Source organism: Anopheles ziemanni, chromosome 3, assembly GCF_943734765.1.
Source record: "Anopheles ziemanni chromosome 3, idAnoZiCoDA_A2_x.2, whole genome shotgun sequence".
Lineage (NCBI taxonomy): Eukaryota > Metazoa > Arthropoda > Insecta > Diptera > Culicidae > Anopheles > Anopheles ziemanni.
Genome location: NC_080706.1, coordinates 40149217 through 40165783, shown reverse-complemented (window position 1 = coordinate 40165783; position 16567 = coordinate 40149217). Strand labels below are relative to the sequence as shown.

The 16567-nt window shown below is 41.4% G+C and overlaps 1 protein-coding gene across 1 annotated transcript in view; it reads left to right on the top strand.

The window, feature by feature from the left end:
- Nucleotides 1–16567, top strand: part of LOC131287469 (cytoplasmic polyadenylation element-binding protein 4-like) — a 218446-nt gene that overhangs the window by 108000 nt on the left and 93879 nt on the right. Inside the window, exon 4 of the mRNA XM_058316518.1 lies at nt 14448–14477. Within this exon, the coding sequence (XP_058172501.1) occupies nt 14448–14477 (30 nt within the window). The remainder of the gene's footprint in view (nt 1–14447; nt 14478–16567) is intronic.

The window sequence follows — 16567 nt, the reverse complement described above, 5'->3', positions numbered from 1 at the left end:
GGTTGATGAAAGATCCCTAAAACTAACATAGAAGCCCGAACCAAAAGCTGCACGGATGAATATGCATCAACAGATGTTTCTCCTGATCCTGATCGTGACAGTAGAAATATCCCCTCTTTATGTGCATCAATATGTTATAACTTACTTAGTATTTATTACCATACGCGAACATCGTTTTCATAAAACCAGTCTGCTAAAATTTCACTGGAAACAATTCTTACTGCTATGATTAGTTAGAAATATATCATTGCTATCTATGTGCAGATTAAATGCATATTTTAGTAAGAGTCAGAGCAATAACCAATTCAAATATTAAAGGAATCACATTTTCTAGGAAATGCAGAAAACAAATTCTATCTTAATATTGATCGATTCTTATAACTTACAACGCTCTCTAGCAAACCTCATCCGTCTGTTTTGTTACTGATCCAGCCAATTTGATTACTTTTTGTGTCAATTGCTCCCACTGGGACAAACTGATGTTGTTTGTGGGATAACCCTAACGTCTACAACATAACCGAGTTTGGTTTGTAATTTTTAGCATTAATAGTTCTGTTTCCATGAGTCCCAGCTTCCTGGAACTCTTTCCACGCATGATATGCTTTCATATACATGATTATTTTCTCTGAAATGGAAAAAAAAGTTGAGCACATTTTTATGTTTGCTATAACATACTCTGGTTTTCCATACTTTTTGCATGGGGATCGATGGATTTTTGTGGTACATACAATTTTAACACAATTTTTTTTCATATCCCAAAACATTTTGTCGATAGTGTTGATTTTTGTACAGATCGGTTCTCAAGTCAAATTAATTCTAATGACCTTCTTCAACAAATATGTTTTGGTCTACGGTCCAACTTGTCTCCTACTTAATTGAGTCTATTTTGCAGAAGAATATATCTATCATGCATTCATGCGTACACAGATAACTGGTCTCACTGAATTATGCAATACCAATCTGAGAATATTTGATTCCAAACCGGCCTCTGAAACCACCTTCCTTTGCGTTGGTGCTTTGGCCGGGTGTGTTTTATTATTTTTTATTTGATTCCTGCTGGACCTTGATGGACCCGGCACGTACAACATCTTTGTTTCGAGTAAGCCAAACGACAAATCAATAGCATTTTTTTTTCGTTCCTGCCAATGTCTCGTCAGAGAACAACGCCACGAACGGGAAGTTATAAACGAATGGGAAAAATCTGCGTGCAGTCCCGGAGGGACTCCCCCGGCTGCCCGGAAGAGGCAATAAAATCAACGATTAAAAAGCCATTACCGGGAGAACAGGTAGCCGGGAGGTTGTGACGTCCGAACAAAGTACGCCATCCATGTGCGGCACTCAATCTTGTGGCCGTTGGAACCTCCCCCTCCGACCCATCCACTTGTTCTTCGTGTATCGCAACCATTCTTCGCAGCCAAACGTACCGGTCTCCTAGAACAGCAAAAGGCTTGCGTCAAATGTTGCCCGGAAGAGGCCAACCGATGGCTTCGTTCAATTGTTATTGACCGCACGTGTTTGGAATGCTACGCAAGAGGATGTAAATCTTGGCATACCACACCGTTGCGTGACAACCTTCTTCCAGCCTTTGGGAGGCTTTTTGCCGGCGCTCAATTTGAACCATCTCATGGCGTTTTCCGAGTCTACCTTGGAACTCTCTGGGATCCGAAGCGACGTTAGGTACCAAAACCGTAATTAAATTCGCTTCAGTGGGCAAAATTTGGGACGTAAGTTGCGAATGCGTACGAGTTGCGCCCCAACCGGACGTAGCATGTGGAAATACATTCATCGAAACATCCTGACTCAGTTCCTGCAGCACACCACTGCACAAGTCTCGTCGTTACAAGACATAACATAGTTTCTTCAGCTCTAAATGCCACCATATGGTAAGATATGGAGTTTAAAGCTTCCAAAGGACCTTCCAAACCGACCAGCATGGTCGTAATGATTTCACGGATAATTAACCTTAAGATGCCATAATCCCTGCCATTCCACGATGGTCTTCTATATGACCAGCAGCGTCGACGCCTCCGTGAGGATAAACAGGCTCATAAAGGTATCGACGGTCGATCGATACGCTTTCTGATATTTACTTTCCCACCGGAAACACTGCGTCCCGATACAACCGCGGACAAACTCTCGGAAGTATTTTTCGCACCGGACAGATTGCTACAGTTTTAACAAACCGGTAAGAAAAAAGTTCACTTCAAACGAGCTACTTCTGCCCTTTCACTGCTAGCCATTGAGAAGAAGCATTAAAAAACGAGACACCATTTCGAGAGCATTATAAAAACCCGAATTCCACCGTCCGTCCATCCGTTCGTCCCGGTTTCGATTTCCGCTTCGGCTGCGGGATGTTTCTATCCGTGACATTTGCTGACCGAGTGTCGCAATAAAAAGAATTTCCGATTTTTCTCAGATTATGAACCGGAGCTCCGGAGTGGCTTCGGTGACAACCATCCGACCCGGACGCCGTTCACCAATTCGCCTGTGTATCATTTCTCAAGTTGAAGGCAATCGATTGAAGCGTCGTACTTTTTGGGTCGTTCGGACAGGGGTTTTTCCTTTCTTCCTATTTTTACTCGTGTCTCTTGGTTGTTGGCTTGGGCAGGAAAGTTACGAAAAAAAAAACAGATAAAGCTTTGAATCTCCGACGAGCTGGGACTTGTTAAGCTTACCGGGGGGCGGATATGAAATCGGGAATTGAAGACCATCTGCTGTTATTCGCCTTTTATTACACCGGGTTACTTTTTGTTTTTTTGAGTTGTCGAATCTAGTTTGGTGTAAGGAAGTGTTCCCTGGGAAAGATTATTGGTTACAAACGGTGTTTCGTTGGTTTCGGAAAAAAACAAGGCACCAACAAGATTGATATCTTTAAGTGGTACATCCGATTGGCTTGTTGTTTTTAGCAGATGCTGTCATTCGTTGGAAGCTCAGTGAATATAGTAAGTGGATAACGAACTTTTCATGGAATGATGCATCTTTACTAATTTTCGAAATGTATGACTTGTTTCAACAAACGAAAATTTTACTTATATGGTTTATTACGGTGCTTTTGGCAAAGCAATCTCAAATAAAATAATTGGACATATTTTGAGTACTATGTAGCATTGTGAATGCCCAGCTTGAACATTTAACGAGATGGATATACAGCCTTTTCGCTTGTGTAATACCTTATTATTCATACTACAACGCTTTTACTGTAGCTTTCATGCAGCAATTTCTGTCAGTTCATTCCTGTCAGTCTCTATTCCTCTAAGTTGAACCTCATATTTTTGAGTGATGTTTTTTAATGTTTATTGATTGGATCAAAATATTTAATGGATGAAATAATTTTAAAAATCTTTCAAAATATTGAAAAAAGTTAAATAACAATGTTGGAACTGAAGTAGATTTTGTACATTCAAAATTAGCAAAACCGAACTATTGATCAACTGGGACAAAATTAGAGACGAAAACAAGAACAATGATTGGTCACATAGCATGGATAATAATTAAAAAAAACTTGTTTGTCCAAACAAATTCCAAAACTACTAAGCCCAATGCAACTATTAAACTAAAGAAATGTTTCAAATACATTAGCTTTTGTTCAAACAGGTGTAACTTCAGAACTTAATTATCTGTTCTATGGTAACATCAATCAAAAATATTTGCTAATACGAAAATCAGCTTACTCGTCATGACCAATCAAAATGAAATCTCCGTGGAGATACACCAGGTGCTCATACTATACTATAAAGAGAAAAAATCTTCCTTCCCATGAGAGAAATTGTACGATATTGGAAGCTCCACCAACCCTTACATCCACAACAGGCCATCCGTTCGTCGCTCGCTCATTACCAGTGCAAGCGACAGACAGTCGAAGGCCTGTAACACTAATTTCCATCACCAACGAGGCTTCTCCCAAGAGGCCACGAATGGCCCATTCGGACACACAGTGTCCTTCCGTTGTCATCCTCCTCCTTCCGGGCCAGTGCCAGTAAAATAAATGGTTCATGAATCACGATCGTTCACGAGCAGCGAGAATAAATCCATCACATTTGCTAACTGCCATTAATCATTCCCCCAGTTGGCGGGAACCCGGCGGCCTGCGATGGCCAGTGTTGGCCGGAGACCACGCATCCCGTAACTAGGCCACTGCAATCGGGCTCGTACATTGGCGAGATAAAATGTGTGCACACCGGAGGCCACGTCAAAAGTGACACATGTAAAACAGTTCAACCCTCCCTCTCGAGCTCGCTAAATAGCGAGTCCCTTTTTCAAGCTTCCTTCTTGGTATGCATCCTTTTTTCCTGTTTCCTGTTGTTTTCCAAAAAAACTTCCGGCTTATTGCTGAATTTGATGTGCTTCCTAGAATGTTTCTCAAAACAAATCGAATGCCTTTCGTACGCCATAACAACGCCTGTATACCTCGAACTCGAACTTTGTGTTGTTTGAGAAAAACTCGGATCGTTGGAAAATTCTCCGATCGATGTAAATTCCCAAAATGGAGCTAACCAAACCAAACAACCACCATTCGATTCGCCGCCAAACGCGCCCATCACAAACGGCCCTAGGATAGCTCTAATTTATGCTTCCCACCCCAAAGCACGAGTTCCCCGGAACCAACGTTTGCTCCCGCAACCAACAATCGATTGCCTTTCCAGCTTAAAGGCGGCGTTCATTATTTATCAGCCTCAGGGAGCCGAAGAAGCCCGAGCGAAAAAGGGGTTTAAAGGGCTGCATCTTTGAAAACTACTTAAATATTCATGATCCAAACTTATTCAATTACTTCTTCGGCGGACTAAGTGAAGGCGGTAGGCGGCTAGCCGATGGCCTTTTCCGGGGGTGCCGGATGTGGCCAAACTAGTGCCAATGAAAAAGTAAAGCGTGAGAAAGCAAACACACCGGACAGTGAAGAAACAAATATAATTTCGAAAGCAAAGGTTCCGTAGTACAATGGGCAGCGAAAAACGGTGAAAGATGAACGAGAGGAATCCGTGCAAGGGCCACGCTTACCCCTTAGGTGGGGGAAAAAAATGTCCACTTCACCTCTCCGCCGCAGGCGCCACTGGCACGGGCCGGTTTGTAGTAGCAAAACTTGTTCCTAATTAATGCGATAATAAAATTGAATGGAATTAAATTCGTAAGCATTAGCTGCTCCCTTGACTCCCGCTACGGGAAGTGGTCGGAAAGAGGGTGCCAGTTTCGTTGCTCCAGAAACGAAAGTTTCACCATTCCTCTGAGGTCATTCCGGTTCTTTGCTGTATTTTATTTTTTGCTCATTTTTGTTTGCTTCTTTTGTCGTACAACTTCTCAGCAACTGGATTTGTAAGATGCTACCATTGCTGTACAGTGCGAAGTGTTTTCAGACTCCACTTAGCCATTGGACTTAGGAAAGTATTCGAACAGAAAAGAAACACACAAAAAGGGAAACAAGACACAGCAAAAAAAAAAGTGAAGCTTCCCCTTTTGTTGGGACCAAAGTAGGCTAAACGATGAAAGTGAAACTGGCGGCAAACAACAGCACCGACAACAACACCAACATCAACATCACAACAACAACAACAAAGAAAAAACATACTTTCAACTTACAGTCGGACTGGGGGCGAGTAATTTGAAGGTAAAATGGTGACCAGTACCATCCACAAGACTATTCAAATGAGTTGAGTGTTTGCTGTTTACTCCGCACTGGAAAGTCCGGTTGCCTTTGACCTTTGGGAAACTCATACACAGGAGTGAACAGGAAGCGAAGAAGAGAGAGAGACGAAGAAAATGGGTGACCCGGGAGGTTCGGGGAGTTGATTCAAAACACTCCAACAGCGCTTCCCTTTCTCGGTCGGCTTCATTCCCTTTCCCGGTTTACGTCGAACGCTTTCGAGTGGATGAAAAACACAACATAAAAGCGGGAGGAAATTTCCACCGAAACCAACTCGACTCAAATGTGGCCATTCGGGGAGTGCCCTACGGAAAACCTTTAACCGGTAATCCTCGGGCGGATAATAACCATTAACGCGAATCTTCACCGGGCGGGAAGAAACTCCGGACCAAACTAAACCGACCGAGGGGTCACTTTTCCTCCACGCGTTCCGTTTTTTGTCCCTTCTGCTGTCCGTTCAGACAAAACAATTTATCCCCACTCTCATGCCCACTTTCGGGCCAGCAAAAGCGCCATCCGGTGGGAGTGTTTTGCCCTAGGGTGGGAACACTGTCCGGGAAACTGTCTCGCTGCGGTTTCGAAGATGGTCCAAGGAAATCTGACAAAAACAAACATGTTTATTATGGTAACTTTGGACACTTTTCTCCGACGCCACGAGGGTAGCTGCGGCAAACCAGGCGCTATTGCTGGGGGACGAATGGTAATGCGAAAGTTTAAAGAGCAATCATAGCTTGCCTAATGAGTATTTGGCTCCCAAATGAAGACGCATCGGTTGGGAAGGGTCCGCTAGTGGCCACAATTTTGGGTGACTGCGTTGGTTGACTCTTTAAAACGATGAAGACTTCAAAGGTTCTTATTGTTTGGCCACAAAAGGATTGTTCAAGCAATTTTGAAGTGTGAACTGTGATTATAACTCAAAAGATGTACACATTTTGTGAGAAAAAATAAAATATCACTCAATAACATGAATTATCGAGACTCTCCTGTGTGTTTAATTTGACAACTTGAAGAACATAAATTCAAGTCAGCTTAATTTAGGTTTAAAATTAATTTTCAATAAACTATCATCATATCAATCACAGTATTTAGAAATGATAACCGTATTTCTTTACTTGGAATACACAATTTTTTAGTGCATCTATTCTTTTGTCAAGAATTTAGCCAACAACAGTTGTCTTCAATTGTTTGCAAATACTCAACCTTAATCGGTTTAAAACTGTTTTCGATGGATAGAAAAAACTAGAAATATTCAAAAAATAAATTCCACGCATTTAATTGATAAAATAGATTGTAGTATGATTCCAATATTGAACGCTTACGTTGTGTTTGTGTCGTACGACTGAATTTCAGCGGTTGGATCTAATAAATAATATGTAAATACCATATGGGTTAGTTGTGGTTAAAGAATTTTAAAATTTTTACCTTTTTTTCAATATGATACCTATGATTTTTGCAATATGAAACATACTTCAGATAAAGTTTTCAATTAAAAATCTCTTCACACTGTTGATGGAGACGCCTGGTACTTACAAATATGTTCAATGCTAATGGAGGCGCCTGGTTCCTGTTATTAAAGCTGCGAGAAACCGTTGTCTGGTTCATAGCGTAGGCTTGGAAATTCATCTACTTTCTGTTGGTGTTGGCCAATTATAATATACATCGTATGACAGGCATATGAACATGCCATGAAACGGGTCACACAGCCTGAAACGGGTTAGGCGAAGCAGATTGTGTGGGAAAAAACCCATGAACATGTTCAATTCATGCCTACCACCATGGGGATTCTTTTCGAATGGAACATTTTCCTGGTTCCCATAGAGTATCAACCATCTAACGTGGGTCAGTAAGACCTTCTAGTTCTACTACACTGACACGAGCGAGTGATGTGACATGCAGGCTTTGTGGAAATTTTTGACAAGCTCGCACAAAAGACCACCAGGAGCAGGACGTATGCAAATTGTTACCTTCGGTCATTATTCGGTCCAACCCCGTTTGGTTGTTGAGCTTGAAAAACAACCCGAAAACGACATAATGACACCGACAGATAACGACGCCGACTTTACACGAACCTCATTCCCCAATGAAGATATCTCCAACGCCCGCTACCCGTGACGATGATGATGATGATGATGGTGGTGGTGGTGGTCTTGCCGGTGATGGTGGCACCTGATAATAAGCAAATCGGACGACACTCTACACCTCGGGATCGCAGCGACGGGGCCACCCTCGGAGTGAACCTCGTTTCGCACCCAAAATCAAACAAATCCCTTGGGTGGTCGTCCATTTTTTGACTGAAATGTCGCCATTCCGTTTCGGAAAGGATAAAAGGAGACATTCTACGAACACTGTGCTTTATTTGCCCTCTCGGTATCTTTGAAACTCTCATCCCGCAAAGAAAACGGGCGTTGCCTTTTTTTCTCCCTTCACAAGCCTTCACCTTCACTTTTGTTCACACCAACGCGGGGGTGAGAGCTTTCGTTCAATTGGTCGGTGACATTTCGTTTCTAAATAGGAACCTTCGCAGAAGAAACCCCGTCACCACCTTGTCAGTCCCCGGTCTCCCTTTCAATTCGATCGAAGCGGTGCGCTTTGTCGAATGGCAAGTGAAAGAGTTAAGCAAGCATAAAATTGGACTGTCACTTTTCAATTTCAAAGCACAAACCGTCGTCGTCGTTTTTCACCATCACTACAAACACCCTCCCCCACCATGTCTTCCACTTTGTTTTCAAACACTCGAGGAAGATGATTTTCTCTATAATCAAATGCCGGTGGGGGGAAAACCATGGTTGCATAAATGAGCTACCGATTCTGTGCCGATTTGAACTATGGGTGGGATGGAAAAAGAAACCCTTGACAGTTGGCAGCGCTCTCGGCTGCCGTTCAATTGAATTTGTCAGTTGTTTTCATCAAACATGACATCCGAAGAGGCGTCTCCATTGAACGGTGGAGTGAAAGTGAATCAAAGCCGCAGCCCGAAGCTTGATCGATTTTTCACGTTTATGTCTCTGTTTCTACTCCTTTTTTTCGGCTTTTCCTCAAACACTCCACCAATCGCCGACGAAGCGTTGGTTTCGCCTCGGTTGGCTAGAGAAATCAAAACCAGTCGGTCATCAACCGCAGAGTGTGTGCTCTGGCTGACCTTTTACGGCGCTCACCCCACAACAACAGCCCAACAGGGTTGCCTTGGCGATAAAATCTGAACAGTTTTCTGGCAGCAGCAACGAATTTGCTACGAATTGCTAGGATCGAATTTTCGTTTCATTTCGGGCAGTTTTTTCGCTTTATTTCCCGTAGAAAACGGTTACCTCGGCACAAACAGATGCTTTGATACATTTCATACACGAATTACGATGCCCCTTGCGAGTCCGAAGCGGAGGCCTCTGGTTCATTTTATGAACTCACAATTAATCGCAAAACCACATGCTTTTGATTGCATAGAGGTAATTTTATTTTATTCATCCATTTATTTATTTGTTAGTCTAAAAAGCTAAACATATTCCACACTTTTCCCAAAGTTATTGTACAAATGAACATAAATAGATGTTGTGCTATTGAAGATTTATGTTTAAACATTCCCCGTATTATTCGTTCGGCTAACAAATATTAGAAAGATGAAATTACACTTGTTTCAGAAGCATTAAGTTTGTAGCGTTTTACATAGTTATAGGTCATAAAAACGAGCGTAGCTTCCTTTTATAATATAAAATATCTATTTCAAAATTTGAATCAGCCAAATGTTCAATCTAAATAGTGATGTATGTACGTCGGAAATCTAATTCAAACCCTACTTTCGTGAAAATAATTCTTCTGCAAAGTGGTTTCACACTCAAATTACGATATAGATTTTCATGTGATTCCATACGTCATTATGTATTGTTAACGAGTTATCGAAAATTATTTATATGGCTTAGCGCAATTTTCGATAAATATAACGATAACGACAAATAAAAAATATTCCGACGTGTTTCTTGTACTTTTTTTTTAAAATAATAATTTTCCATGCCAGTTTTTGACTTAAAAACCTGAAATTGAAGGTTGAAAATAATTTTCTGTTTACTTGTTATACATCCCAAAAAGAATTAGATCACACTGGTACATTTATTCCGGTCGCTAGAATTTATTCCTTTTCAACCTAGATAGTTTTTTTTTCGCAGTTCTTACCCGTGGGACATTCAAATGGCGGCCAATAAGAGGCACCCTCTATTGAGTTTAGAAAATTAGACTATGCAACGGAAACAAATTAAAAACGACTAGTCAGTCGACGTCCTGACGGACTGGCCGTATTACCAATCCTTCCTCCACATTTTCCCCTCCCGCGCTCTTCCTTTATTCCCCCGTCTTTGGCAGGGTTCAGTGTTTGGCAAAGCTGAGCATCTCACGTTTCACTCGAACTCGGTAAGCCCCTCTTTACGGCTGATGATGCCTGTCTAAATGCCACTAAGCTAGCAGAGGCCAAAGTGTGGTAGAAGAAAAAAGTACAGCATCCCAATCGCGTAAAAAAAACCAACTTGGCATGTGGAGTATCTTGCAAAAAAAGCGAAATTCAATTCGATCCTTCAGGATCCCCAGTGGGCTTATTCTACAACGCTACGGGCAGCCACAAGCCGTGTAAGAGCGTCCCGATTGTGCCTCCCTGCAACACATAAACCCACAGGCACACATACACCGTGAGCCAACCGATGTTTCCCAATTTGGGTCGATTGAATGGTTTCAGGGCGAAGCGCGTACCCCACTCCCGCGGCCCTGTCTTCCCGTGGCTACAATCGACTATTGATCACATTTCCACTTTTCCTGCTCGTACAGCAAATAAATAAAATGAATAATGAACCCATGCCAACCGTATGCCTGGCCAGCGGGAATGCACTGCCGTCCGTGGTGTCTCTTGATGGAGTGCATTTTTGTTGGAAATTCCTGTGCCGAAATTCGAGATTCTTATCGCACGGCACAGTCTCGCTGAGTGCAGTGTCGGATCGTATGTAGCCGGGCTAAATGAACTGTTCATGACCATGGTTTCCCTCCTGGTGGGCGAGTGTTTGCAAGTATGCTGTGCATTTCGGAGGGAGGTGCAATTCGGCGGGAGGATTTTCAATAGTGAAACTATAATTGAACTTACTTCCTTCCACAACCCGTGTCTGTCCTGGTGAGGGAAAAAAAACATCGCCCCAAGCTCCTCCAACCTCTTTCTACCATCTGCTTTCGGGTACCGAGCTTTTATTTTCCATCCCAGTTTTCTCTTCTGCGCCCGGCAGGGCAGGGACAGGATTGTAGCAATTTCCTGCAGGCACTCACTGGCCCGGTAAATGGGTATCGATATTGATTGGAAATCATCAAGTTACACGAAAGATCCTGCTGATCGATGGAAGCAGTGGAAACACGTGAAAATAGGACAAAATATCGTGATTCGGCAGCGGGAGATATTGAAAAAGAAGAGCAGAATAAGCAGCAAATTGTAGGAGATTTGGAAGCGATTGGGAAGTTAAAAAATTGAATTATCGACTGTCAGCGCGAGGAATACGAGCATCCTACAACTGGTGGGCTTTTTGCCCGCTAGCAAGCCGATACAGGGAACATTAGATGTTATTCCTGAATGCACAAGGTAGTTTTAAAATTAAAAACCGTTATCTGCTAGTTATACCTGCTTTTAATTGTTAAGTAAAATACGATTGTATTGTACAAAAACTATGACGATTACAAAATAGGGGTTTCTTGAATAATAAAGTCTTTCTCTAGAAATTTATAAGAAATAGTGTTGATCAATAACAACACATCATTGTAATTCTGTTTGAATTTAGTTATCAATGGATGAGATAAAATACACGAAATATTAATTCAACAATTTTTACGTAAGAAGTTTCGCCTTGACTGTATCTGTAATTTACTACATTAACTAGTGAACAACATCTCTCATATTTCAAATTAATATTAGTCCAATATTAAATAAATCGGATAAATCCTAAAATTTAGAGTATGGCATCAATAATAATAAAAAACATTGGTAAATTTATGTTTTATTCAACTGGGAACCATTTGCTTCCGCAAGTTTAATCGTGACTTTAAGAAAATAAACAATTTAAGATGTGCTTCAAATCAAGAATTGCACACCAGAAAAAAACGACTGTTCATAAAAAAACAAACGTTAGCTCAAACAGTAGTATCCTTTAAATTGCTACCATACCCTTAATTAATTCGAACAAATGTGGAACAATCAACTAGAGAGATATATTGGGTATTAACAAGTGCTTTAGAAGCACCACGATTTTTTATGAGAACGAATAATCTTTTCAATGTATGTACGCGCAAAAAAATAACATATACAGCTCTAAAAATATTACAATTCTTTTTACATTTCGTTAGATTTGCTGGATCAGGAAAGAATCGAAACTGATGTTTATTATCAAATGGCGTGATTTATGACGGCACCCATTCTTTCTGCCTTCTATTTCGAAGATGATTTATGCCAAGAGCTGTGGAAAATCCGATCGCTCTTTAACCCTAACTAGGCTATATGGCTTGAAGCTAATCTGGAATCGAGCTGCCATCACTTAAATTATCATACGAATTTATGATCGGTTCATCCGCTGTACGCTGTTTACTATCATTTTGAACCCCGCTACCGAACGTTCGACGCTCCGTGCGGTTCCAAATCTGATAAAACAAGTTGGGGGGGATTTTTGTAACCATTTTCTACGTCGTTAGCTTTGCTTTATACCTTCCAGATCCGGGCAACAGTTGCGTGATTTAAAACTCAGCCCGTGGCCCGGGACCGCGTGGCAGATAATTACTATTAGCTAGCTTAATAATAAACGTCCAAACCGACCGTCCATCGGCACGATAGAAATCTTAATTAAAATCCAATCCAGCACCGACAGTCCGGGTCCCCCCCGCTCTCCCCATGCGCAGCCGGTGTTGTCGGCCATGTTTGCAAAACGGCATCATTTTCACCCTTCCCGGATCAAGTCTCTCACTGTGGCGCTTTCTCTCACTCGCACTCGTGGATGCTTTTCACGCGCGTACGGTTCAGGTAGTAACGTTTGCAAACGAAAACGGAAGCTCTGCCCGGTTCATTCGCCAACGGATGCCACTGGATGGAGCAGCGCGTATCGCAAAAGTTTTAACGACCAACCATCCTTCCCTTTTCCAGCTCTCAAAACCTCCCAGCGCTCGGAACCGCACCGATCTGTTTGAAAAAGCGCCATAAATTAAACATTCAAAAACCGGAAGACAACAAAACAGAAAAGGCCCATCGCGAAGCGAAAGCTGGCTCGTCGGAGTCGACCCGGGCCGCAAAGGTCCGGGGGTTGGTTTCGTTTATCTTTTTACCCTTTTCTGTACCTGTGCACGATCCGTGATGCTTTGGGAAAAGAGTGGTCGAGTGTGGAGGGGGTAGGGGAGAGGAAGAGAAATTGAGGTGCGTTAGAACAATCCGCCCACTGCATTTCCTACACCACCCCACACGTCGAGATAACTTTCTCGGTGTTGCCTCCAACCACGTCAACTGAGCAGGCTCCGAGCTGAGGCTGCCAGATGAAGATAAATATTTTTTTATTGTTTTTCGCTCCATCCCCCAACACATCCCCTACCACCCCCCTGCCAGCCAGTTGATGATTTCTGGGCTTTCTTTATAAAATCTATCAACATTTCAACTTCCAGCGCAGCAGAAGTGGTGCGGCGTTTAGAAGAAAGGAAAACTCTTGATAGCGTACTTTATGCAAGAGAAAACAATGGCCTCCAAGAACTCGACCGTCTTGATCGGTTGTTGGCCCGTGTCTAGGTTCATGGTGGAAAAGGATGCAAGAGGATGGCAAAAGTGAAGTTAGTGGACCGTATCGCACTACGCAATACTGGCAAGTGGCTACCACATTTCCAGCCTTTACAAAAACAATCATCAAGGGTTGTGACTTTAGTAAATGGGAAAACGTTATCCGACTGCACTCGTCGTATTTCTCACTTTGATGTTCCAAGAAAGCCATGTTGGTTAGTTGGTTTATTGATTTTAATTTTGAACCAAACCTCAAAAACCAAAGGTAAAAAAAGCAACGTTTATCAGTAAACACAACACTTCAACGCTTCAATTATGTTTCAGTCGAACAACTTGCATTTCAAAATGAAGCTGAACATTTCAAAAGCTGAAGTTAATTACACTCCAACTTCTAGTCGTTATACTCGCCTACAATAACTGGGTAATATAAGGCCTACAATAACTGGGCCTCCCAATTCAGTGGTGGAGAATCATTTTACCATGAAATTTCTGGAAGGTTCTTAAATTACGAGCATTGGATTCTTACTTGACGGTTCGAAAAACCCCTTTGGATTCATTTCAAAGTGAAAGCACTGTTTTCAAGTGGACATTTCTCTCAATTCCGTGTAGCAAAATGCTTTGTTTGAATAAAATGTTTTTCTTTCGAGTTCTTCTGCTCTATTTTACTCAACAGTAATCTAGAAAATTGTAATAAATTTCATCCATACGAAAAATTGTAAGAATTTACCATCTTTTGTTATCAAATTGATCTATTTTGCTTTATAACCAATGTAAAATTGAAACACATGAAAATCATATTATTATTTCATCGAGGTACTCACAAATTAAAAATACTACACCAATTTAGAAAAAAAAACATCCAAGAATTATTTCACATCCATTAGCTGTACGGTTGATTGGATTGGTTTTATGAAATCAAATTCCAATAGCAAATTTCGCAAACTAGGAAATTCCTATGTTTTCAATGATATTTCACTACGTTTTAACATAAAATTCCCTTTTTTACTGCAGTCGCAATTTCTAACATATAGCTTTTGTTTTTTTCTTTTCCAGGAAAACTCGACTTCCACGAATTCATACCAGGTAGGTGTAAGAACGCACAGTTTCATTGGTTTCCCAAATATTGCCCAGAAAATAAATGTTCACATTCTTACAACTGCACTCCGGTTACATGGTTTCGGCATTCCGGAGTCATTGTGCTTTCTTCAATCAACGGCTGTGTCGCTCGGCAGAACCACACCTGATCTGTCTAAATGGTACTTGTGTAGAAGTTTTTCCCGTCCCATCCCCTGGTTTGGCCCGTTTTGTTCGTGTACCCTGCGCCAAAGGGCACCGTCGGCACGAAATTCTTTGCCATTTCTTTACCGAGGCTCCAGTTTCCAGTCACTGAAAAAGACATAGTAACAGACGAAATAGAACAGTTGAATGATGCGACCCTCGCGGAATCGAGCGTCAAAACTTGATCCCTACTACCGTCGAGTGAAAGAATGAGGGAGAGGGGACTCGCTGGGGGAGGCGCAAACGAGTGAAGGTAGGGTAAAAAATGTCAACAATTTCCACACTTTCCCGCACTCGCGAACGATTTCCTCTCCTGCCAATGACATTTTCGACACGTACACACGGTGAAGGTGCGGAAACCGATTTCTCAAATCGTTTCTTATCGAGCAGGTGTTTGTTTCTTTGTTCCTGTAATGTTCGCATTCATTTTGGAAAACATCTAACGAAAAAAAAGCAAACACAAGCAACACCGCAAGCGCCCGTGTTTTTGGCATGAGGCTGGAAAGCGAATTCCCCACCGCCAACCAAGCGAGAGAAAGAATTCGTTGTCTTTCGATTCGGCTATGGCGCGAAAGAAGGAAAGTAAATTCTCTTTCAAATATTTGTTTATGAATAAAACATGTACCTGTAGCGTAGGTACCACGGACGATTTTTCATGGTGAGGGATGGAGCCAGGCTAAACGAGGAAAAGCCAGCGGACTGTTCATCCCTCTTGCTCTCCTATCGCTTTCCGTTGTTTACTGGGCCTTGTGTGCTGGAGAAAATGGCAGATGGATCGACCTACGGCAACAAAGTTTGCTAAAACTAGGCGTCTCCATCAATAAAAATGGATTCCACAATCAAGAAGGACAAACCTAGGATCTATAACATATGCAAAGACCAAATTAAATACTCTTAAGCAATTCTTTACCTAGCTTCACTTGTTCGCATGGAATATATTCAACATAAGAGAATATTTTTCTAGATTTGATAAAATATTTCAATTTTCTTAAGATAAATATGTTCACATTTTACGCTACAGTAGTTCTTACATATGGAGTTAAAAAAATCGATCCAATTGTGTGAAACAAAGGCGAAAATGCTACAGAGTTTGGTTAAATTAACGGAATAAAACTTCGTGTTATTGTTTTTTGTAGTGAAATCACTATTCCTTACTTTTGATTGCATATTTCTATTACCACATAAAACAATATCCACCACCCTTTCATCACACATTAAGCAAATCATTTAAACTAGCATATTTGTAACATGTTTCGTTCAATCCATATTTATCTACGTGTATCATTCTATGTGAAATAGAAATTCAAAGAATCAAAGTTATAGCATTAGCAGACTGAATGATTATTTCATTTCTCAAATACAACTTTGAGTTCCATGATTTTACCGATTTCCAACATATCTTGATTTTGTGCTTTTTCTGTAGTCTAATATCAATTACTAGTAGTAACCTTCATAGTTCATCAATTTTCAATCAGTTTTTATGGCAATTATATGTGAGCATTGGTTACAACTTTCGCTCAGTCTTTTATACGAGTACCGGTCTATGAGAAATTCAAAGTCAAGCTTTCATTAGCACACTGAACGATTATTTAATTTTCAAAACACTTCCCAGCAATCACAATACTTGCCAGCGCTTTGCACAACTTTGAGCTCAACTTTCCTTATTTACGTATCACATTTTATTGCCTAGCATTATCCACCACGGAAAACATTCCTGTTCCGAATCGTAAATTCGCTAGATTGCCGTGGAATATTGGATTTAAAGTTGAAATCTTTTCCTTCCCGGTAAAACTCTAAGCAAGAGAACCAACAACAACACACACAAAAAAAAGCCGACACAGTATGACCTGTGAATTTGATTGCAAAGTACCTACGCACTGCTCGTAGGCGGGGGC